The 26,930-nt window shown below is 45.7% G+C and overlaps 1 protein-coding gene across 1 annotated transcript in view; it reads right to left on the minus strand.

Annotated features, from left to right (window-relative positions):
• Positions 1 to 26,418, minus strand: part of LOC115177878 (xylosyltransferase 1) — a 107,584-nt gene extending 81,166 nt beyond the window's left edge. The window contains exon 1 of the mRNA XM_029738874.1: positions 26,077 to 26,418. Coding sequence (XP_029594734.1) covers positions 26,077 to 26,364 — 288 coding nt within the window. The 5' untranslated portion in view covers positions 26,365 to 26,418. The remainder of the gene's footprint in view (positions 1 to 26,076) is intronic.
• Positions 26,419 to 26,930: the final 512 nt, after the last annotated feature.

A 26,930-nucleotide genomic window follows, 5' to 3' on the forward strand; every position in this document is an offset into this window, starting at 1 on the left:
AGGGCTGGTCAGAGAGAGAGAGAGAGGGGTGGAGGGCTGGTCAGAGAGAGAGAGAGAGAGGAATGCAGAGGCGGTCAGAGAGAGAGAGAGGGGTGGAGGGCCAGTCAGAGAGAGAGAGAGAATGAGATGGAAGAGAGAGAGAGAGAAAGGGGAATGGAGAGTGAGAGGAGGGAGATAGAGGGATGTAGGTTGATAACCAGATACAGATCAGGAATGATCTGGATTAAATGGTGAGCTGGGCTGAGCTGGGCTTTATCCCCTGTTCCAGTGCTGGGTCCAGATCCAGTTCTGGTTCCAGTATGATGCCAATGGAACAGGGCCATGGTTCTACCACAGACCCTAGAGACAAACAGACACAGGCAGTCCTGATTCTGTTCTGCCCATTTGGTGTATGTGTGTGTGTGTGTGTGTGTGTCTCAGTGATTACCCAGCCTGGCTCAACCCACTCCTTCAGTGGAAACCAGTCAGACGGAGGTTTTCTCAGACCAAGGCCAAGTGGTGGTGAACTAACTCACAGTAGGCTACAGTCATAGTCATGAACTGACTCAACTCTGTACAAAACGGTTAAAGCCTTCTACAGAGCATAATGACATTCTATTCTGCCATCTTGAAAATACTCATGGACCAAGGTAGCATTCCTGTATAAACAGTGAACATACTGATTTGTCTGATTAAGCCTAATGATATTCTATCCAGCTACCACGTATAGGCTACTCTGAACTGGATAACGTACAGTAACAATCAATATAACGTATTCTGTGTACTGAAGTCTGCACTACTATGGTTTGCACATAAACAGAAAGCCAGTGATCACACAGAGAGAGATGTGTTGAAAGCAGAGCCGGTGTTTCTTCTGACCAGGCTGTGAGTACGACCAGGCATACGATCTCGGTACCGTATTGCCAGGCTAGAAATGGCTAAAGCCCAGAAACAAGAGCTCAGATTATCCCAGGTTTGGAAAGGATGATCCGACTGGGGTACTAGGCCTGACCGGGCAGGCATACAGTGTGTGTGTGTGTGTGTGTCTGTGTGTGTGTGGAGGCCTCAGAGCCGTCCGTGGCTTTGTATTCGGAGTGTGTCGCCCCCGGCTGCAGCGGGAGCAGTTAGGCAGCCCGGCGGCATCCATTTGTCAGCACATCGTACCCACAATCCTCTGGGGCTTCAGAGAAGGCGAAGAGAGGAGGGGAGAGATGTCAGGGCAGAGGGCTTGGTGTGACTCGACACACACACCAAGAAAAACAAAAGACGTACACACACACATACACACCAAAAAAGACAAAGTGTACACACACACACACACACACACACACACACACACACACACACACAAACACACTAGGTAAGACAAATACATACACACAGTAGAGAGCGCACTCGTGAACACACACACACCTCCCCCACTCCAAGGTAGCATTCTACCCCATGCCAGCATCTTTCACCTTTGATGTTCCCTGTAACACAAAACAGCCAGATTCCATAACAGAAAACAGCCAGATAGCTGCATCCCAAACGCTACCATTTTCTCTTTAAAATGCACTACTTTTGAGCCGGGCCCAACAGAGTATAGGGGGCCATTTGGGACACACACCATACACTTCACCCCCCCCCACCTGCTCCATCGAACATATCCTCCTACCCTTCATCCATAAAACATCACACACACTTTACACACCCTTGAAGTAGACAACACAGCCTTTAGCAGGTGTCCTCAGCTCTGACCCTACAAGGTCCGGAGCCTGCTGGTTTTCTCTTGCACCCGATAGTTAATTGAACCCACCTGGTGTGCCAGGTCTAAATCAGTCCCTGATTAGAGGCAACAAAAAGAATGGCAACAATGGCAACAAAAAGAAACTGGCTTCGATGTCCAGGGTTGAGTTTGAGGGCTCTATAGGATATACAGCAGAACTGATAGACAGTATGTGACTGAAAATCAACTATTGATTAGAGTTCTCCAGGAGAAAGTGTTTCTCTGGAGGAGAGGAAAGTGGTGTGTGTCTGTGTGTGTGTGTGTGTGTGTGTGTGTGTTGTAAATATCTGAAACCTATAGTAATCTAATGGCTCTGTTAGTGGCTTATTAAAAACACTTGTAAATAGCATTCAAAACAACATATTTTCCCTCTCTTGCTTGTTCATACTTAAACGTTTCAACCATGGAATATAATTACTAGAATGGAAAATCCCATTCAAATGAATGCTGTTCTCCAATTGGTTGCCACAGGAGAGAGTTTCAATCATACATTTAGAATGACTAGAACGGAAAATCCCAAGTCAATGTTACGTGTTGAGTGTACCAGTCATATTGCCTCTCTGGTCTGTTTTCTATTTCTATGGTCCGGACACCGTTCTAGTAATTACATTTTTATATGTGGTAGACTATCTTGGTCTTGTTGAAACGCAGTGAACACTCCATTGGTTTTATCTCAATCTGCAGTGAGTTGGATACTTAGTAATTACTGCAGTGAGCTAAATCAGAGTGATTCTTGTTAGTCTTAAACAAGACAAAAGTAGACACCTCACAAAAGTAGACACCTCAAAAGTAGACACCTCACACACATGGTTATGGGCTTAAAAACAGAAGACCATGTCAGATATAGAATTTAAATTATTACATGTTGAGTTTTCATCCCAATATTAAACTTTATACACATCCCAGAAGACTGAAATAAAATATAACAAAACTTTTTGGCATAGAAACACCGGATTTTCGGCATTCATACATTTTAGCAGTGTAACGTTACATACAGAATACTGTGTGCGTGCGTGTGTGTGTGTGTGTGTGTGTGTGTGTGTGTGTGTGGTTAGCAGCATACTCCTCACATTGCAACCTCAGTCAAGCCTCTGACAAGGACAAGTGAGATGCCACGGCAGCACATCCAAAGATACTTTCACAAAACCAGAAAGTATGTACTCTATGTGGGTGATGTAGACTTGACTTAGTATTCTCTAACACAACTTTGTAAAAAAAAGTCCAGCCAATATTAGAACATAGATTTATTCATCAGTATAAGAAGTTACACAAAGTCATAAGAGCTTATTCAAATAGCTCCCGACAGTTATAAGGGGGAGCAGGGGGGTGGGGAGTGAGGAGAGGGGGTGAACAGGGAGAAAACAGAGGACAAAGGGAAAAATCAGAGGGGTTACCCATTTTACCCCCCTCTCTCAACCCCCTAAAAGGCAGATTGGGCCATTCCAGGGTAGGAAAAAATAACAATATTGTTCTTTGTTTTCTCTCTCTCTCTTTCACAGATTGTGGAGACCAATAGGGAGTCAATAAATGTCCTAATGACTCTCTCCTCTATGGAAAGACAAGTCTCCAGGGTCTGGTTAAAGCAGCCCATATGGGCCCTGTTTCTCAAACTCTAAACCCCCTCCTAAACCACCACTACACTGCACTCACAGAGAGAGAGGGAGAGAGGGAGAGAGAGAGAGAGAGAGAGAGAGAGAGAGCATGGCCAGCCTGCCACATCTCTGACATGGCCATCTGTCTTACTCACTCTCTCTCTCTCTCTCACTCTCTCTCTCTCCATCTCTATCTCTCTGTCTCTTTATCTCTCTCTCTAACACCGCATCTCTCTCCCGTTACCATTGCTCTCTTTTCTCTCTTTCCTCCTGTCCTAATTTCACTTACTCTCTCTCCCCCTCTTTCTCGCTTACCTTTTACCAACTGCCTATTCCTCACAAATAGTCTTTTCAGGAAGGGTCCTTCACAAGGGTCCTTTATATCATACGAAAACTCTATGTGTATATCTATGTGTATATCTATGTGTATATCTATGTGTATATCAAGTCTGTATGAATATGTGTAGACATGCAGGGGTGAGTAAGTGCGAAAGAGAGAGATAGAGTGTGTGTGTGCCTTAAATAGGAAACATGTGACATTGTGCTGCACAATCACCAATCCAAATGATCTTCTACATTCCCCCCTCCCTCCCTCCGTGCACATCCCTCCATTTTTCACATTTTCTAATTTCCGCTCCTCTGGGGCACGATGTACGTTTGAACGGAACAAAACTGAAAGGAAGAGTGGCAATAAGACTACAGGAGGGGAGAACATAAAAATAACAATAACTACAACTACCACCAACACAACTACCATCAACACCACTACCATCACTACCCCTACCATCACCACCATAACTACAACTACCACCAACACCACTACCATCACTACCTCTACCATCACCACCATAACTACAACTACCACCAACACCACTACCCTCACTACCCCTACCATCACCACCATAACTACAACTACCACCAACACCACTACCATCACTACCTCTACCATCACCACCATAACTACAACTACCACCAACACCACTACCCTCACTACCCCTACCATCACTACCCCTACCATCACCACCATAACTACAACTACCACCAACACCACTACCCTCACTACCTCTACCATCACCACCATAACTACAACTACCACCAACACCACTACCATCACCACCCCTACCATCACCACAATAACTACAACTACCACCAACACCACTACCATCACCACCCCTACCATCACCACCATAACTACAACTACCACCAACACCACTACCCTCACTACCCCTACCATCACCACCAAAACTACCACCAAAACTACAACTACCATCAACACCACTACCCTCACTACCCCTACCATCACCACCATAACTACAACTACCACAAACACCCCTACCCTCACTACCCCTACCATCACCACCAAAACTACCACCAAAACTACAACTACCACCAACACCCCTACCCTCACTACCCCTACCATCACCACCAAAACTACCACCAAAACTACAACTACCATCAACACCACTACCCTCACTACCCCTACCATCACCACCATAACTACAACTACCACCAACACCACTACCCTCACTACCCCTACCATCACCATCATAACTACAACTACCATCAACACCACCACCATCCCTACCTCTACCATCACAACGATAACGACAACTACCACCAACACCACTACCCTCACTACCCCTACCATCACCACCATAACTACAACTACCATCAACACCACTACCATCACTACCCCTACCATCACCACCATAACTACAACTACCATCAACTCTACCATCACCACAATAACTACAACAACCATCAACACCCCTATCATCACTACCCCTACCATCACTACCATCACCACCATAACGACAACTACCATCAACACCACTACGATCACTACCCCTACCATCACCACCACTACCATCACTACCCCTACCATCACTACCCCTACCATCACCACCATAACTACAACTACCATCAACACCACTACCATCACCACCCCTACCATCACCACCATAACTACAATTACCATCAACACCACTACCCTCACTGCCCTCACTACCCCTACCATCACCACCATAACTACAACTACAATCAACACCACTACAATCACTACTCCTACCATCACCACCATAACTACAACTACCATCAACACCACTACCCTCACCACCATAACTACAACTACCATCAACACCACTACCATCACTACCCCTACCATCACCACCATAACTACAACTACCATCAACACCACTACCCTCACTACCTCTACCATCACCACCATAACTACAACTACCACCAACACCACTACCATCACTACTCCTACCATCACCACCATAACAACAACTACCATCAACACCACTACCAACACTACCCCTACCATCACCACCATAACTACAACTACCATCAACACCCCTACCATCACTAACATCACTACCCCTACCATCACCACCATAACTACAACTACCATCAACACCACTACCATCACAACCCCTACCATCACCACCATAACTACAACTACCATAAACACCACTACCCTCACTACCCCTACCATCACCACCATAACTACAACTACCATCAACACCCCTACCATCACTACCATCACTACCCCTACCATCACCACCATAACTACAACTACCATCAACACCACTACCCTCACTACCCCTACCATCACCACCATAACTATAACTACCCTCAACACCACTACCATCACTACCCCTACCATCACCACCATAACTACAACTACCATCACTACCCCTACCATCACCACCATAACTACAACTACCATCAACACCACTACCATCACCACCGTAACTACAACTACTGTCAACACCACTACCATCACTACTCCTACCATCACTACCATCACTACAACTACCATCAACACCACTACCATCACTACCCCTACCATCACCACCATAACTACAACTACCATCAACACCACTACCATCACTACCCCTGCCATCACCACCATAACTACAACTACCACCAACACCACTACCCTCACTACCCCTACCATCACTACCTCTACCATCACTACCCCTACCATCACTACCATCGGGGCGGCAGGTAGCCTAGTGGTTAGAGGGTTGGACTAGTAACCGAAAGGTTGCAAGATCGAATCCCCGAGCTGACAAGGTAAAAATCTGTTGTTCTGCCCCAGAACAAGGCAGTTAACCCACTGTTCCTAGGCCGTCATTGAAAATAAGAATTTGTTCTTAACTGACTTGCCTAGTTAAATAAAGGTAAATAAAATAAAACTACCATCACTATCACCACACTGCCATCATTACCAGTGCCATCGCTTCCACTACCACTACCTCTACCATCCCTACAACTACCATCACTACCACCACTACACATGCACACACACACACACTGGATACACGACGATGGTTCACCAACCAGCAGTATAAAATCTGAAAGAAAACGTAGAATTATCATGCGGCTCAATTAGGGATGGAATTTCTGCACGGCGAGAGAGCAGCTTGAATCGCTGCAGACTAGTTCAGTTTGATTTAGGAGACTGGAGGACCATCCAACTGCTCAGCCACCATAGAATAATATCTGAGATCCTACTTGAGACAGGAAAAGAAGAAGAATAAGCAGGAGAAAAAGGGAAGTGAACTACTGGACAGGAGGGGTAGTAGAAGAGCAGAATGAGATCCTATTTGAGACTGGTGGAGGAGAAGAAACAGGAGGATGAGAAGAGGAGTGGAGAGGGGCAGGAGAAACAGATTGGAGCAGAATGAGATTCCTACATGAGACTTAGGAGGAGGACGAGATGCAGGAAAATAGGAAAAAAGGTCAGGAAAGGCGAGGAGAAGCAGGAAGAGGAGCGAAGGAAAGGCGAGAAGGTGCAGGAAGAGAGGAGAGAAGGAAAGGTGAGAAGAAGCCGGAAGAGAGGAGAAAAGGAAAGGCAAGAAGATGTGGGAAGAGAGGAGAGAAGGAAAGGCGAGAAGGAGCAGGAAGAGAGGAGAGAAGGAAAGTCGAGAAGATGCGGGAAGAGAGGAGAGAAGGAAATGCAAGAAGAAGCAGGAAGAGAGGAGAGAAGGAAAGGCGAGAAGAAGCAGGAAGAGAGGAGAGAAGGAAAGGCGAGAAGATGTGGGAAGAGAGGAGAGAAGGAAAGGCGAGAAGAAGCAGGAAGAGAGGAGAGAAGGAAAGTCGAGAAGATGCGGGAAGAGAGGAGAGAAGGAAATGCAAGAAGAAGCAGGAAGAGAGGAGAAAAGGACATGAGCACCAGTGTCCTACTTCAAAGCTTTTCATGTTATCCCGTTCTGAATTAAATGAAATAAAATAATATTCATCACATGCAGTGTAAACAACAGGTGCAGACCAACAGTGAAATGCTTACGGGCCCTTCTCAACAATGCAGAGAGATTCCACCCTTTAGTAGAGTGGAATAATAATAATAATAATAACAAGTAGAGTGGAATGCCCCTTTAGCTATCCCTGGTGCAACGTTAATAAAAACCTACCTGACCCTGACTCTTGCCCTACCTGGGAGATAATACATGTATTATGTCAGTGTATTACATTGGGTCAAGTTCATAGGCTACTTGCAACAATGAACCTATAAGGGGTGGAAGCTGCCCTGGGATCAGTTTCTGATCTAGGATCAGTTTCCCGCAATCAGTAAGAGTAGCTGCTGTTTTCGCAACAGCCGTTCGAGATCCTAATAAAATACCAATACCAATTATGATCTAACAGGCTAAACTGATCCTAGATCAGCACTCCTTCTCTGAGAATACTTATGAATACAGGCCCTGATCAGGAACTAGCTGGCCAAGACCTAACCTGAACTATTAGTTGGGCAAAATACAAGACTGACTTCAAATAAGTGTCTAGGGGACAACTTCATCTGGAAGGTGTGTTTGCTCCATGACTGTGTGTGTGTGTGTGTGTGTGTGTGTGTGTGTGTGTGTGTGTGTGTGTGTGTGTGTGTGTGTCTACACTACTAACTAAATAGCCGTCGAAAACCAACGGATGGATTTGAGTAGACGTCGGATTTAAGAAGGGAATGAAAAAAATCTCTTTCTCTCTCCCTTTCTCGCTCCAGTTTTCTTCTGCCTCTCGTGTTACACCGCTCTCACTCTCTTTATCACTGATAGAGACAACACCACTGGAGTAACACACGCACATTCAGCTCCAGTGACGAGAGAAGAACGAGAGAACGAGAAGGAGAAAAGCAGGGGAGCGGAGCAAAGAGACAGTCTGCAATTACTGGCCTCTTGCTCCTTGGGCTGGAAGGACATAAGGCTCGTTCTGACAGGCCAAGCCGCCCGTATCTCTGCCCAGTGCTAATGTGTCATCCTCCCTTCTTCATCTTCTTCTCTTTCTTTTATTCCTTCCTTCCTCCCTTCATGAAGACCAGAGTCTTATTAGGATACGAGAATACAAGGGATTACTGCAGTGAGAAGAGAGGTGATAGCGAGGGAATGATTTTGATTCGCACACAATGTCATTATGCAGTGTCTGTGTGTGTGTGTGTGTGTGTGTGTCTGTGACTTATTATGTGTGTATTACAGGGCCTAATGTGACTGCATTGGTGAGATTTCCCCAGAGAGTAGGGGTAACCTAGGGTGTTTGATATGGGTGAGATTTCCCCAGAGAGTAGGGGTAACCTAGGGTGTTTGATATGGGTGAGATTTCCCCAGAGAGTAGGGGTAACCTAGGGTGTTTGATATGGGTGACATTTCCCCAGAGAGTAGGGGTAACCTAGGGTGTTTGATATGGGTGAGATTTCCCCAAAGAGTAGGGGTAACCTAGGGTGTTTGATATGGGTGACATTTCCCCAGAGAGTAGGGGTAACCTAGGGTGTTTGATATGGGTGAGATTTCCCCAAAGAGTAGGGGTAACCTAGGGTGTTTGATATGGATGACATTTCCCCAGAGAGTAGGGGTTACCTAGGGTGTTTGATATGGGTGAGATTTCCCCAGAGAGTATGATACATCCCAAATGGCACTCTATTCCCTTTATGGAGCACTTATTTTGACCAGAGCCCTATGGTACCAGGTCAAAATTAGTGCACTATATACATAATAGGGTGCCATTTGGGACTCAGCCTACACAGATGTGGCCAGTGTGTTTCAGAGACACAATACACTATACAGTATAACAACCTCTCATAGGACTGCCATGGAGTAGAAGTGGCCTATATATATATATATATATCCATCCATATATAAATATCCAGTTGAAGTCGGAAGTTTACATACACCATAGCTAAATACATTTAAACTCAGTTTTTCACAGTTCCTGACATTTAATCCTAGTAAAAATTCCCTGTCTTAGGTCAGTTAGGATCACCACTTTATTTTAAGAATGTGAAATGTCAGAATAATAGTGTAGAGTGATTTATTTCAGCTTTTATTTCTTTCATCACATTCCCAGTGGGTCAGAAGTTTACATACACTCAATTAGCATTTGGTAGCAATGCCTTTAAATTGTTTAACTTGGGTCAAACGTTTCGGGTAGCCTTCCACAAACTTCCCACAATAAGTTGGGTGAATTTTGGCCCATTCCTCCTGACAGAGCTGGTGTAACTGAGTCAGGTTTGTAGGCCTCCTTGCTCGAATACGCTTTTTCAGTTCTGCCCACAAGTTTTCTATAGGATTGAGGTCAGGGCTTTGTGATGGCCAGTTTGTTGTCCTTAAGCCATTTTGCCACAACTTTGAAAGTATGCTTGGGGTCATTGTCCATTTGGAAGACCCATTTGCGACCAAGCTTTAACTTCCTGACTGATGTCTTGAGATGTTGCTTCAATATATCCACATAATTTTCCATCCTCATGATGCCATCTATTTTGTGAAGTGCACCAGTCCCTCCTGCAGCAAAGCACCCCCACAACATGATGCTGCCACCCCCGTGCTTCACAAGTTGGGATGGTGTTCTTCGGCTTGCAAGTCTCCCCCTTTTTCCTCCAAACATAACGATGGTCATTATGACCAAACAGTTCTATTTTTGTTTCATCAGACCAGAGGACATTTCTCCAAAAAGTACGATCTTTATCCCCATGTGCAGTTGGCATTTTTATGGCGGTTTTGGAGCAGTGGCTTCTTCCTTGCTGAGAAGCCTTTCAGGTTATGTCGATATAGGACTCGTTTTACTGTGGATATAGATACCTTTGAACCTGTTTCCCTCCAGCATCTTCACAAGATCCTTTGCTGTTGTTCTGGGATTGATTTGCACTTTTCGCACTAAAGTACGTTCATCTCTAGGAGACAGAACGCGTCTCCTTCCTGAGCGGTATGATGGCTGTGTGGCCCCATGGTGTTTATACTTGCGTACTATTGTTTGTACAGATGAACGTGGTACCTTCAGGTGTTTGGAAATTGCCCCCAAAGATGAACCAGACTTGTGGAGGTCTACAATTTTTTTTTCTGAGGTCTTGGCTGATTTCTTTAGATTTTCCAATGATGTCAAGCAAAGAGGCACTGAGTTTGAAGGTAGGCCTTGAAATGCATCCGCAGGTACACCTCCAATTGACTCAAATTATGTCAATTAGCCTATCAGAAGCTTCTAAAGACATGACATCATTTTCTGGAATTTTCCAAGCTGTTTAAAGGCAGTCAACTTAGTGTATGTAAACTTCTGACCCACTGGAATTGTGATAGTGAATAATAAGTGAAATAATCTGTCTGCAAACAATTGTTGGAAAGATTACTTGTGTCATGCACAAAGTAGATGTCCTAACTGACTTGCCAAAACTATAGTTGGTTAACAAGAAATTTGTGGAGTGGTTGAAAAACGAGTTTTAATGACTCCAACCTAAGTGTATGTAAACTTCCGACTTCAACTGTATATTATATATATATATATATATATATATATATATATATATATATATATAAACTATCTTGCAGTGTGGCAATTGGGGAATACATGATACAAAAGGGAAGATTGCATGTGACTACAATTTATCTGAGGTGAATGTGTAGTGTTTCAACATTGTTTACACCTTACTAGCAACACGAGGAGGTTAGGGAAACTGGTTTGGATGAAACAGCTTGTGTTTTGAAGCATCTAGGAATGCAAATATTACCTAACATATTTTCTGGCCCATTGTAACATAACACTTATGTATGTTTGATTTCTTACACTATACAAAATGGTCATAGAAACCAACATTTATATACAGTAGTCTGTTTACAGTATCTGGTATGGGGATTGGAACGTTTATATACAGTAGTCTGTTTACAATAGCCTGTTTACAGTAGCTGGTATGGGGATTGGAACGTTCATATACAGTAGTCTGTTTACAGTAGCTGGTATGCGGATTAGAACATTCATATACAATAGCCTGTTTACAGTAGCTGGTATGGAGATTGGAAAGTTTATATGCAGTAAGCCTGTTTATAGTAGCTGGTATGGGGATTGGAGCGTTCATATCCAGTAGTCTCTTTACAGTAGCTGGTATGGGGATTAGAACATTCATATACAGTATTCTGTTTACAGAAGCTGGTATGGAGATTAGAAAGTTCATATACTGTAGCCTGTTTACAGAGACTGGTATGGGGATTAGAACATGAATCTACAGTAGCCTGTTTACAGTAGCCTGTTTACAGTAGCTGGTATGGGGATTGGAACGTAATGTGATGCCAAAATATCTATTTAAAAGGGTAATGTGAGCGGTGATTAGGCTAATCAGTCGTCCATATGGCTAGGGTCTCATTCCCTCCTTCCCTCTCTACCCCCTCTCTCCAAAGGGATGATCTCTGCTCTGAAATGGCAATACAAACCCCTAGTCTTGCTCCGTCTGGGTTGTGTTCAGTTGGGAGAAACGTTTTGAAATGGGGAGGTACTAAAGATGTAGGATCTTAATTTGAGATAGTTTGCTACAGTTTGCTACAGAAAAGAATCCTGCAGCAACAGGAAATGTGAATTATTATGTGGATTAAAATGAATGGACATTTTTGTAGGGGTTCATACATTTTTCAATAGGGCAAATCAAGACTGACATTTTAAAGTGGAAATTACAAACTTTAGAAGCCTTTTAAAACCTTGAATACACTACCGTGCAGGACAATTCTCAGCAACGTCTGCACCTAAACCTGTCCAATAGGAAACCCTTATTTTCATTTTACATTGCATTTATTCCTTTTTAAAAAGCATTTTTTCATTTAGCCCTATTGACCCTGGCCTGGCTAGGAATAGGAACTCATTTACCAGTGCCAGGTCACCCCCTCCCTCATCTGAGGCTGTAGCTACTCTAAACCTCTTACCTATGGGATTATTGGCATCACATTATATGGCTTTACTGTTCTGGATGTTGTGATATTAACGTATTGTAAGAAACCTAGCTGCCTGGAACAGTGGTGGTGATGGGGGATGGGGAGTATTTGTGTGTGTGTGTGTGTGTGTGTGTGTGTGTGTGTGTGTGTGTGTGTGTGTGTGTGTGTGTGTGTGTGTGTGTGTGTGTGTGTGTGTGTGTGTGTGTTACAAATCCAACCCGTCTGAAACGGTAGTAGGATCATGACATCGTCTGGGACTCGTCAGAAGCCGATGTGTTGGGTAACTGTGCTGGTTGGAGACAGGGAGTGTGTGTGACCGGGGAGTGACATTGTGTGTTTTTATAACACTAATGGCCTGTAATGGCTGGTATATAGCCTAAAACAGAAGGACATTATCATCAATGTGTGGAGAAGGCAAAGTAGAAACTGTCGAGACACAGTGGTTTGTTTCATAGGACCTATGAGGCATACAAAGTATCAAACACACACACTCCCCCGATCCACCCCCCCCCCCCCCCCCCCCCCCCCCCCCCCCACACACACACATACTCTGACTGCCCCCCGTGTTAGCCTCACAGTGAGGGGCCAGGCGGGCTGTGTGGGGGTTCTCAGAGTGCCTCAGAGTGTGTTGTTCTACTGCTGTGCTTCACATTAAGGGCTCCTGCTGGAGAACAGTGAGTAAGCGGACGCTGACTGTGTGCGAAGATTGTGTGTGTGTGTGTATGTGGATGCTGACTGTGTGTGTGATCGTACTGCTTTTGACCCTGTGCTGTCTGTCTGTCTGTCTGTGGAACCAGACAGACATCCTCAGGCCAATACTCAGGCAACCTATTATGGGATATCACTGTCTCCTCTCTGACTCATCGTGGACAGGAGGGACCTGATCCTAGATCAGCACTCCTCATATGCTGTCAGAGTATGAATCTCTCAGAAAAGGACTGCTGCTTTAGGATCAGTATTGCCTTTTAGATCATAATCAATAAGATGAAATATATAATCAACAAAATATTGATATATTTCTTTATACACTGCTCAAAAAAATAAAGGGAACACTTAAACAACACAATGTAACTCCAAGTCAATCACACTTCTGTGAAATCAAACTGTCCACTTAGGAAGCAACACTGATTGACAATACATTTCACATGCTGTTGTGCAAATGGAATAGACAACAGGTAGAAATTATAGGCAATTAGCAAGACACCCCCAATAAAGGAGTGGTTCTGCAGGTGGTAACCACAGACCACTTCTCAGTTCCTATGCTTCCTGGCTGATGTTTTGGTCACTTTTGAATGCTGGCGGTGCTTTCACTCTAGTGGTAACATGAGACGGAGTCTACAACAAACACAAGTGGCTCAGGTAGTGCAGCTCATCCAGGATGGCACATCAATGCGAGCTGTGGCAAGAAGGTTTGCTGTGTCTGTCAGCGTAGTGTCCAGAGCATGGAGGCGCTACCCGGAGACAGGCCAGTACATCAGGAGACGTGGAGGAGGCCGTAGGAGGGCAACAACCCAGCAGCAGGACCGCTACCTCCGCCTTTGTGCAAGGAGGAGCAGGAGAAGCACTGCCAGAGCCCTGCAAAATGACCTCCAGCAGGCCACAAATGTGCATGTGTCTGCTCAAACGGTCAGAAACAGACTCCATGAGGGTGGTATGAGGGCCCGACGTCCACAGGTGGGGGTTGTGCTTACAGCCCAACACCGTGCAGGACGTTTGTCATTTGCCAGAGAACACCAAGATTGGCAAATTCGCCACTGGCGCCCTGTGCTCTTCACAGATGAAAGCAGGTTCACACTGAGCACGTGACAGACGTGACAGAGTCTGGAGACGCCGTGGAGAACGTTCTGCTGCCTGCAACATCCTCCAGCATGACCGGTTTAGCGTTGGGTCAGTCATGGTGTAGTGTGGCATTTCTTTGGGGGGCCGCACAGCCCTCCATGTGCTCGCCAGAGGTAGCCTGACTGCCATTAGGTACCGAGATGAGATCCTCAGACCCTTTGTGAGACCATATGCTGGTGCGGTTGGCCCTGGGTTCCTCCTAATGCAAGACAATGCTAGACCTCATGTGGCTGGAGTGTGTCAGCAGTTCCTGCAAGAGGAAGGCATTGATGCTATGGACTGGCCCGCCCGTTCCCCAGACCTGAATCCAATTGAGCACATCTGGGACATCATGTCTCGCTCCATCTACCAACGCCACGTTGCACCACAGACTGTCCAGGAGTTGGCGGATGCTTTAGTCCAGGTCTGGGAGGAGATCCCTCAGGAGACCATCCGCCACCTCATCAGGAGCATGCCCAGGCGTTGTAGGGAGGTCATACAGGCACGTGGAGGCCACACACACTACTGAGCCTCATTTTGACTTGTTTTAAGGACATTACATCAAAGTTGGATCAGCCTGTAGTGTGGTTTTCCACTTTAATTTTGAGTGTGACTCCAAATCCAGACCTCCATGGGTTGATAAATTGGATTTCCATTGATTATTTTTGTGTGATTCTGTTGTCAGCACATTCAACTATGTAAAGAAAAAAGTATTTAATAAGATTATTTCTTTCATTCAGATCTAGGATGTGTTGTTTAAGTGTTCCCTTTATTTTTTTGAGCAGTATATATTTCTTAATTCCATAATTTTACTTTTAGATGTGTGTGTATGGTTGTGAATTGTTAGATATTACTGCACTGTTGGAGCTAGGAACACAAGCATTTCGCTATATCCCCAATAACATCTGCTAAATATGTGTATGTGACCAATAACATTTGATTTGACTTACATGGACCAGCCAGGTCACCCGTGATACAAGTCAGTATTCGACGTCCATCCATGTCTGAGGACGTCGGGAGATGACGTGGAAACCAGCCACTAGGGGCAACAGTGTGCGCTGTTACTGTCAAGTAGTTTTGAGTTTTGCTAGGGCGTTGTGGACGGGGTGGACGGGGGGGGGGTGGACGGGGGGGTGGACGGGGGGGGGGGTGGACGGGGGGGTGGACGGGGTGGACGGGGGGGTGGACGGGGAGGACGAGGTGGACGGGGGGGTGGACGGGGTGGACGGGGGGGTGGACGGGGTGGGGGGGTGGACGGGGGGGGTGGACGGGGGGGGTGGACGGACGGGGTGGACGGGGTGGACGGACGGGGTGGACGGGGTGGACGGGGGGGATGGACGGGGAGGACGGGGGGGTGGACGGTGTGGACGGAGGGGGTGGACGGGGTGGACGGGGAGGGAGGATGGGTGTAAGCCTTTAATTCCAAACGTTGCAAGTTCAAATCCAGCGGCATAAAGTTGTTTTTGAAATTATCGTTTTAAGCCAATCCCAAACCTTAACCGTTACCATTCAGAGTTCATACCTAACCTTAGGAATTGTGGAGTTAATGCCTAAACTTAACCTTAAACACTTCAAAATGTGACATTTGGTACAACTTCAAAATTTGACGTTTGAGAAACATTCTGACATGAGACTGTGAGAGCTGGTTGACATGGACAGGGTGGACCTGATCCTAGATCAGCACTTCATATGGTTTCAGAGTATGGAGCACAGACCCATACAGTCAGGGCCCGTTACATGGACATGCTGGATATGCATCTTTGGAAAAGTCACAGGGATCCTCGCCAGGGAAGCTCACATTTAGCACCTCAACTAGAAGTAGCATTTAGCAACGAGCTGCTAGCTTGGTCTGTGATAGCACAGCGGGGTTAACAGTAGGACAAAATGGTGGATGTTTTGACTGTGCTACTATGGATACCTGTAGATATACTGCCTGTACAGATCGTGCTTCTTCATTCCACATCCACAGACACAATAGAGGGGAATGGTTTGTCCTTGCAGGTGTTTGTTAAAGAGAGTGTGCTATGTATATCTATGTATAGCTATATCTAAGCCTCATGTAACATCACAGACGTGAGGCTCCAATCAATCCACCTCTTTAAATCAAAGTGAGTGGTTTTCCTTGGATCTAGCCTATGTTTTTGGCAGGGTGAGGTTGATCTATAAAGCAAGATGGAAGCATAACGTTGAATGGGCTATCTACTTAAAGTGATAGTTCACCCAAATTAAAATGTTACATATTTGTTTTCCGTAGCAATCCATAGACAAGGAGAGACTGCTCTTTTGTTGTTAAACTATAAAGTAACAACTAATATTAGCTTGTAATTTGGGTGAACTATCCCTTTAAGTAGATGGACGAGCCACTTTTTCCCTTCCCTTGTCATTGATGTAACCACATATGGGATTGCCTTTGATGATGTAATATTTGAAAAGGGAAAGGGGGATTTTAAATCATACTCCATGACTGTGGTTTCTAAACCCTGTAATCATCTACAGTGTTCAAAGCCTAATAACTCAAAAGAACACTTTTTTCTCTCCATCCGTCTTTCTTTCCTAGTGCTAATTTGAATGCCAACTACTGTACAAAGTGAATGCCGCCGAGTTAGTTTGAATGTAATGAAAGAAGATATCAGTTGGGAGAAATAGAAAAAAATACGCTTTGAAAAAGGCTATTAAAAAGAAATCCAAATGGTTTTAGATAAAGTCCAATAACAACCTTTACTTTCTGGGAATGATTGTGATGCACTCTTTCTGTAGTTAAGTCCTAGCACACTTAAGGCCCTATTTCTGTGTCCACACTCCTCTCTTCTCTTCTCCTCTCTCTCTTTCTCTGTTTCACTGTCTCACGCGCGCGCGCACACACACACACACACACTGAGACACTGTCTCTGTGACTGCAACATCACAGTGTGATGTAAACACCCACTCAGTCCCAGCCATGAGTAGAGTAGCACTGCTGAAAGTAGGGCATCAGCCACTCACTGAGTGTGTGTGTGTGTGTGTGTGTGTGTGTGTGTGTGTGTGTGTGTGTGTGTGTGTGTGTGTGTGTGTGTGTGTGTGTGTGTGTGTGTGTGTGTGTGTGTGTGTGTGTGTGTGTGTGTGTTTTCAAATAAAGTATTTAAAATGTGTGAGTCAGCATGGTGATCAGGACAGGAGTGGCATGATTGAAACAGCGTGAGCGGCGGAGCAGGAAGGCAGCAGGAGGAGAGATGATGGAGAGAGAGTTGAGAGAGAGAGAGAGTTTCGAGAGAGAAGGTTAAGAGAGAGAGAGAGTTAAGAGAGTTGAGAGAGTTAAGAGAGAGTTGAGAGAGAGAGAGGGGGAGAATAGACTAACTGATACAATAGCAAAGGCATCACAGACTCAACAAAGCTCTCAAATGCAAAACAGATGCAAGCAGTATTAATATTGAAATTCAATTGAAAAGCCTAACTGTGGCTGGAGCCAGAGAGACCTTGGTCCCAAAAACTGGATAAAACATGAACGTCTTTATAAAGAGGAAAATATGACATGTTTTATGGTTGTCCATTGGACACCATTATCTTACTTTTACCATCATAATATTAGATTTGCTCCGATTTGTTTTGTTTTACTGCTCTCAAAGGGACAGGGAAGGCAAGACATGATGACACTAAGATATGCGATATTATCGGGACTTCGTATAAGGAAACAGTTATTGAACATATAAATATTCAACAGACTTGGGACAGAATATTCACATCCCTTGGTGAGATCTGTCATCAGATGTGCCGTTGCCATATCAACAGATGGTTAAAACAATGGAACATTTATATTCACTTCTGGTGGTGAAAATGACTTGATGGATCTGCTGTGGAGAAACCACATGATTAACTATGTGTGTGTGTGCGTGCCTGCGTCAATGTGTGTGTGTATAGTACATGCGCCCGTGTGTGTGTGTTTGTGTGTGTGTGTGTCGCCATGAAAGCGATGTCCGCAGCAGGAGGAAATGGATGTACATGTCACAGTTACTAAGCACAGAAACACTTCACAACATGTGTAGAACCTGGAAAACACACTGTGGCTGGGAGGCATGACGGTCGGTATCCGTCTAGTAGCCCCCCCAGACGGCAAGAAAAACACATGTATGATTAGAAGTTTAACGTAGAGGGGAACAGGGGCTGGCTCATTAAGGTTCCTGTCTTTTTTCGTGGCTAAACCAACTAGGCTCGTAATTTAACAATTGTATTCGTTTTTACAGGTGACATACGAGTTTGTTATTAAAGCACATTAAAGTTCACATGTTCCAGAAGACATTTCTGCCAAAAAAACGCATTTTGATAAAAAATGTATGTTGACGTTCAAATGCCTCTCCCTTGAAGTAGTGATGTGTGACATGCGGACGGCTAGCTTCCTGAAACGAGTCGCATTTAAAAAAAAGAATAATCCCCACAACAGATACAAGCATACACATATGAACAACAACTTACAGATGCACACAAACAACGACTACATCTACATCTCCTCTACCCAGACCAGCATGCTCACACCCCCATCCCTAGTGCCTGCATTACTGTTTGGGACCACCTTAAATTGTACCAATTCGTTTTAAGTCAGTCACCCATCCTATTTCAATATTTCAATTATAAATAATTCGATTTTTACAATGATTGTGATGCTAGTTGGGAGGAAAGGTGTTCTCTGGCAGTCTGTCAAAGGTAAACATGCAGACGCATGCAGGTACGTACGCACTAAAGCGAAATGGCCACATTGCACATCCCAGATGAAATCCTATGGTATCAAACGTACACCAGGTTCTCCTGATACATGTACAGTAGCCTAGGCATCATCTTTCCTTTCAATTAGTTTGACCAGGAAACACCTACTGATAACAACACCTGTCACTCTGGGTGATTATTCTACATCTAATATCTCTCTTCTAATAACATCATTACGACGCTTGTAGAACTTCTCCTCAGAGGTCAATTCTATCCTTGTCAAGGCTCCTGGCTACATCTATTCCCATAGCCTTCTCTCTCTCTCTCTCTCTCTCTCTCTCTCTCTCTCTCTCTCTCTCTCTCTCTCTGTCTCTCTCTCTCTCTCTCTCTCTCTCTCTCTCTCTCACCCTAGGCGCAACAGATATAGACTCTGACGAACCATCACACACACACACACACACCAGAGAACAACCAGCAAAAGAGGAAGGCAAAGGCAAGCTGACAAACAGGCCAATCCGGCATTTTAACTGGCAACCGGAAGGCATTGTAGCTCACATTATCTGGCAACCGCAAGGCATCGTCGATGAAGCATAAGTACCATGCACTCCACATTACATTGAAAAGGTCACAGGATCTGATGTGCCAGTTATAATGGTAAACGCTTCTTGAGGAATACCTGCATGTGTCCCAAATGGTACCCTATTCCCAATATAGTGCACAACTGGACATACAGTTGAAATCGGAAGTTTACATACACCTTAGCCAAATACATTTAAACTCAGTTTTTCACAATTCCTGACATTTAATCCTAGTAAAAAATCCCTGTCTTAGGTCAGTTAGGATCACCACTTAATTTTAAGAATGTGAAATGAATAATAGTAGAGAGAATGATTTATTTCAGCATTTCTTTCATTCATCACATTCCCAGTGGTCTGAAGTTTACATACACTCAATTAGTATTTGGTAGCATTGCCTTTAAATTGTTTAACTTGGGTCAAACGTTTCGGGTAGTCTTCCACAAACTTCCCACAATAAGATGGGTGAATTTTGGCCCATTCCTCCTGACAGAGCTGGTGTAACATAGTCAGGTTTGTAGGCCTCCTTGCTCACACACGCTTTTTCAGTCCTGGCCACAAATTTTCTATAGGATTGAGGTCAGGGCTTTGTGATGGCCACTCCAATACCTTGACTTTGTTGTCCTTAAGCCATTTTGCCACAACTTTGGAAGTATGCTTGGGGTCATTGTCCATTTGGAAGACCCATTTGCGACCAAGCTTTAACTTCCTGACTGATGTCTTGAGATGTTGCTTCAATATATCCACATAATTTTCCATCCTCATGATGCCATCTATTTTGTGAAGTGCACCAGTCCCTCCTGCAGCAAAGCACCCCCACAACATGATGCTGCCACCCCCGTGCTTCACAAGTTGGGATGGTGTTCTTCGGCTTGCAAGTCTCCCCCTTTTTCCTCCAAACATAACGATGGTCATTATGACCAAACAGTTCTATTTTTGTTTCATCAGACCAGAGGACATTTCTCCAAAAAGTACGATCTTTATCCCCATGTGCAGTTGGCATTTTTATGGCGGTTTTGGAGCAGTGGCTTCTTCCTTGCTGAGAAGCCTTTCAGGTTATGTCGATATAGGACTCGTTTTACTGTGGATATAGATACCTTTGAACCTGTTTCCCTCCAGCATCTTCACAAGATCCTTTGCTGTTGTTCTGGGATTGATTTGCACTTTTCGCACTAAAGTACGTTCATCTCTAGGAGACAGAACGCGTCTCCTTCCTGAGCGGTATGATGGCTGTGTGGCCCCATGGTGTTTATACTTGCGTACTATTGTTTGTACAGATGAACGTGGTACCTTCAGGTGTTTGGAAATTGCCCCCAAAGATGAACCAGACTTGTGGAGGTCTACAATTTTTTTTTCTGAGGTCTTGGCTGATTTCTTTAGATTTTCCAATGATGTCAAGCAAAGAGGCACTGAGTTTGAAGGTAGGCCTTGAAATGCATACGCAGGTACACCTCCAATTGACTCAAATTATGTCAATTTGCCTATCAGAAGCTTCATGACATAATTTTCGGGAATTTTCCAAGCTGTTTGAAGGCACAGTCAACTTAGTGTATGTAAACTTCTGACCCACTAGAATTGTGATACGGTGAATTATAAGTGAAATAATCTTTCTGTAAACAATTGTTGGAAAAATGACTTGTCTCATGCACAGAGTAGATGTCCTAACTGACTTGCCAATTAATAAAAACTATAGTTTGTTAACAAGAAATTTGTGGAGTGGTTGAAAAACGAGTTTTAATGACTCCAACCTAAGTGTATGTAAACTTCTGACTTCAACTGTATGTGCCCTGGACAAAAGTAGTGACCTACATAGGGAATATGGTGCAATTTGGGATCGCAGCCACAATTGTCTTGGCGTGAATGCGTTTTGACACATATCTCCCCGTCGCCCAGTCACAATTGATTCTGTGTGTCAGAACTCAAGAACTATTTAGCTAATTCAGCCACGCTACTGGACAGGAACAGTGATAAAACCCTTCCTGGTCTGTTAGTGTGTCTCTCAGACTGATGCTGTTATAGCACAGCGAACACACACACACACCCAGGGCCGTGCACAGACCTTTCAGGGGGCAGGTGCTCAAAGCGCACCAAATGCCTCTGTAGGGGCATTTTAACCGTTTTGGAGCATAGGCCTATTTATTCCTGCAACAACACACTCACTCATCATCTTTACAAATTCTAAGCAAGCTAGTTAATGGTGAATCCTAAAGACAGAGATGATTGACATCGGGAAAAGAGGGTGGGCTATCAGCTGGTGACTGATGTTGATGATTGATGTAAATCTGCTCGTTAGCTAGCTTCATTTCTTTTACTGATTGTAATGGACCTCTATGTCTTTCTGTCTCTCTCTGCTGTGTATCAGCCGACCACACTGAATATGGATGATGATGTAAGCTAAATCAAGTGTTAATAAAATATATTTTGTATTTTTTTATTTAACCTTTATATAAGGTTAAGTCAGTTAAAAACATATTCTTATTTACAATGACGGCCTACTGGGGAACAAATCTGTCGTTCAGGGGCAGAACGACAGATTTGTACCTTGTCAGCTCGAGGATTCGATCCAACAACTTTTCGGTTACTGGCCCAACGCTCTAACCACTAGGCTACTTGCCGCCCCGAAATATGCTGTGGCAGTAGTGTTGATATTTAAACTAGGTAGCTAGCTACAGACACTCGACCCGTGACTGCATATCTCAAGCCAAGCATGTTTGGATACTGGGAGGGTGCAATCTCCGTACAGGGCAGACTGGAGAAAAGGCGTAACCGGGCGTGAGAGCTCCGTACAGGGCAGACTGGAGAAAAGGCGTAACCGGGCGTGAGAGCTCCGTACAGGGCAGACTGGAGAAAAGGCGTAACCGGGCGTGAGAGCTCCGTACAGGGCAGACTGGAGAAAAGGTGCAACCGGGCGTGAGAGCTCCGTACAGGGCAGACTGGAGAAAAGGCGTAACCGGGCGTGAGAGCTCCGTACAGGGCAGACTGGAGAAAAGGTGCAACCGGGCGTGAGAGCTCCGTACAGGGCAGACTGGAGAAAAGGCGTAACCGGGCGTTAGAGCTCCGTACAGGGCAGACTGGAGAAAAGGTGCAACCGGGCGTGAGAGCTCCGTACAGGGCAGACTGGAGAAAAGGTGCAACCGGGCGTGAGAGCTCCGTACAGGGCAGACTGGAGAAAAGGCGTAACCGGGCGTTAGAGCTCCGTACAGGGCAGACTGGAGAAAAGGCGTAACCGGGCGTGAGAGCTCCGTACAGGGCAGACTGGAGAAAAGGTGCAACCGGGCGTGAGAGCTCCGTACAGGGCAGACTGGAGAAAAGGTGCAACCGGGCGTGAGAGCTCCGTACAGGGCAGACTGGAGAAAAGGTGCAACCGGGCGTGAGAGCTCCGTACAGGGCAGACTGGAGAAAAGGCGTAACCGGGCGTGAGAGCTCCGTACAGGGCAGACTGGAGAAAAGGCGTAACCGGGCGTGAGAGCTCCGTACAGGGCAGACTGGAGAAAAGGCGTAACCGGGCGTGAGAGCTCCGTACAGGGCAGACTGGAGAAAAGGTGCAACCGGGCGTGAGAGCTCCGTACAGGGCAGACTGGAGAAAAGGTGCAACCGGGCGTGAGAGCTCCGTACAGGGCAGACTGGAGAAAAGGTGCAACCGGGCGTGAGAGCTCCGTACAGGGCAGACTGGAGAAAAGGCGTAACCGGGCGTGAGAGCTCCGTACAGGGCAGACTGGAGAAAAGGCGTAACCGGGCGTGAGAGCTCCGTACAGGGCAGACTGGAGAAAAGGCGTAACCGGGCGTGAGAGCTCCGTACAGGGCAGACTGGAGAAAAGGTGCAACCGGGCGTGAGAGCTCCGTACAGGGCAGACTGGAGAAAAGGCGTAACCGGGCGTGAGAGCTCCGTACAGGGCAGACTGGAGAAAAGGTGCAACCGGGCGTGAGAGCTCCGTACAGGGCAGACTGGAGAAAAGGCGCAACCGGGCGTGAGAGCTCCGTACAGGGCAGACTGGAGAAAAGGCGTAACCGGGCGTGAGAGCTCCGTACAGGGCAGACTGGAGAAAAGGCGCAACCGGGCGTGAGAGCTCCGTACAGGGCAGACTGGAGAAAAGGTGCAACCGGGCGTGAGAGCTCCGTACAGGGCAGACTGGAGAAAAGGCGTAACCGGGCGTGAGAGCTCCGTACAGGGCAGACTGGAGAAAAGGTGCAACCGGGCGTGAGAGCTCCGTACAGGGCAGACTGGAGAAAAGGCGTAACCGGGCGTGAGAGCTCCGTACAGGGCAGACTGGAGAAAAGGTGCAACCGGGCGTGAGAGCTCCGTACAGGGCAGACTGGAGAAAAGGTGCAACCGGGCGTGAGAGCTCCGTACAGGGCAGACTGGAGAAAAGGCGTAACCGGGCGTGAGAGCTCCATACAGGGCAGACTGGAGAAAAGGCGTAACCGGGCGTGAGAGCTCCATACAGGGCAGACTGGAGAAAAGGCGTAACCGGGCGTGAGAGCTCCATACAGGGCAGACTGGAGAAAAGGCGTAACCGGGCGTGAGAGCTCCGTACAGGGTGAACCGGACACCACGGCACCTTGGAGGCAGTGGGTTCCGAACAACAACGACCAAAAATACATATATACAGTAATTTTGGGGGAAATTATACCACCACCCAAAACGGCTCTTTGGAGACTGGAAGGGGCTTGTCTTCTGAACAGGTAGAGCCCTATCTGTGCACTGCACACACACACACAAACACGCATGCACATACACATTAACACACTACTAGCAGGTCTGTCTTGACAACTTCATCACGTTTCTGTCCTTGGAATGACTTACCATACATTATGTTGTTGTTGTGTAGCCTGAGGGCAAACACACAGACACACACACACACACACACACACAGACACGCAGACACACACACACACACACACACACAGACACACACACACACACAGACACGCAGACACACACACAGACACGCAGACACACACAGACACACACACACACAGACACGCAGACACACAGACACACACACACACACACACACAGAGAGAGTTGATGGATAGACTGAGTCACAGCTCCCACCACCAGTAGGAGATAGAGGAGAGTGTAGAGGGATGCTATATGAGGACTGAGGAACCTACATTACTGTAGTCTACAGTATATCTCCCATAACAACTATATCAAAGCTACTGTATCCATAGTGACGGGATTATACAGCCCATAAAATGTGATGCAAGGTTTTACAAATATTGCGACAGCAAATAGGCTACAACACACCATATTTTTCAACAACAAAAAAAACACAGTCCAGGTGTCATATTGCTTATAATATTGTGGTAACAATATAATATCCGTATTAATGCCATGGAATAAAATGATTTGGAGACTGCATATCTCTTGACAAAATCAGTCAAACATTGATTGATTAACAACCGAACAGATGTCAACCTGTAGGCTACTGTAATTGAATTAAGCTTGATTTATCCATTTGCCCTTCCAGTGTTTGCTAATACTACGACTATTTAAACTAACAGACTAGTTCTCATGTGGGATCCCGGAGCGTGTGGATTTAAACCACGGCTGTATAGGTAGTGCGGTAACAATGTTTCAACTTGATTTGGTCTCAATTAGGTGCTGAACTAATGTAGTATGGCGTTCATAAACCGCCAATGATCCAAAAGTGTAGGTTGTTTGCACAATTTATTGGTTAGAGCCAAGAGTTCGCATGTACATGTTTACATTTCCATTTCCCTCTAATGTAGCGTTTGCATAAGCTATACGTGGCTACTCGGTTCATCACGCAGTCATTTCCCTATGGTATTTTCACATGAACTAGTCCATTAAGCGGTTTTGCATTGATACACAATTAGCAAATTATGCGTTTCAAATGGCCATTACACAGTCGTGTTGTGTCGCTGAAATTGTTATCTGTATGGGCAAATAATTGTTTCTGACCTATTACAAGCAGTAGCCTAAAGTAAGTAGCCCGGGGCATCGATTTACGCATCTGAAATTACCTTAGAGGATTTGCTGTGATTAAATATTGCTTGGATTATACAGTTTTGGGTTCAAATTCACACCCAGTGGATTTTTTTTAAATGAGATTTACAGTAGGCTACACAACGAATGGATTTGAAGGAGACCCAATGTGGCATCGTTCAGTTGTCATTCTGTTTATCTTCATAATGTTTTGGATTTGGAAACATCCCTACAACATCGTACATCTGTCACTCTTTGCGCGGGAGGCTGGGACGCTAGCGACATCCGTGTAACATGTCAGAGTAGCGCATCTCCAATTTAAAAGGATCTTGATTTGAAAATGAATACAGCGGAGAGAGGTGGTTCGGTTAATTCATTTGAGCGTCTGTGCCCATCCGGTCTACCAACGCGCCAGGCATAGTTAGGCAGACAGGAACAATCATTCAAGCAGCGGTTGTAGCCCATGCAGTCTTCGGCTATGTCTTTACCAGACACTTAAAATGGGCCGTAGGTAAAAGGGATATAATAGCTACAGTCTTACCGGCTGCTGTATGTGACGAACCGTTCCTTTCCCTTGTGGAGGATGGTGCTGTAGCTGAACCTCGCGCTTCATATACTCGCTGCTGCCTTTGTAGCCACCGCCGCCGACCCGGTCTCTCTTCTCCCTCATGTTCGACGCGCCACCGCCGCCGTTTTCCCGTTCTTCCCCGGAATCGAGGCTACTGAAGTTCCACACTATTAGCGTCTGGACCAGCAGCACGGTGAGAGCCGCTATCAAGGCGGAACGCGAGCGGCGGGCCAACCTGCGAGCGCACGAGCCGCCAACCATCTTCACTCTTTGACTGGTAGGACTCGAGAGGAGAAGGTCGGCTAGCCTGCCTCTGCCTGCCTCTGCGTGGCGCGACGGACAGCAGGAGCGGAGAGACCACGGGAGGGGGGTTTTAGATCTAGCTCACGATGGCTAGGAGGAGCGTCGAGGAGAGGAGGCAGCACAGAGCCATCGTGTGGTTGAAAGACGTTACGCGCGAGCTCAGGATGTTCACCGAATGTTCCGAGTCACAGCGACGGTAAATGAGAGCCCTTCGTCTGGAATTCTTGTATAAAATACCTCGCCACGAAGCACGTGGGTTATCACCTCACACATGTACGTGATACCTATCCACGACATTGAATGATTAAACAAACAAAAAAAAAGATATTTTTGGAAACGTTGATGTGGGTGAACACAGTGTACCGTTGAACAATATCAGTACCATGGACAGTGCTCACAGAAAATGTGTATCGCTACAGCTTCTTTCAAATAGAATACAAGCTCACATCCATCCCATGTACTGTAGGCTCCACTAGGACCAACCCTCACCATCCCCTTATGCATTAAATGATTGATGCCACTTC

This window comes from Salmo trutta, chromosome 38 (genome assembly GCF_901001165.1).
Source record: "Salmo trutta chromosome 38, fSalTru1.1, whole genome shotgun sequence".
NCBI lineage: Eukaryota > Metazoa > Chordata > Actinopteri > Salmoniformes > Salmonidae > Salmo > Salmo trutta.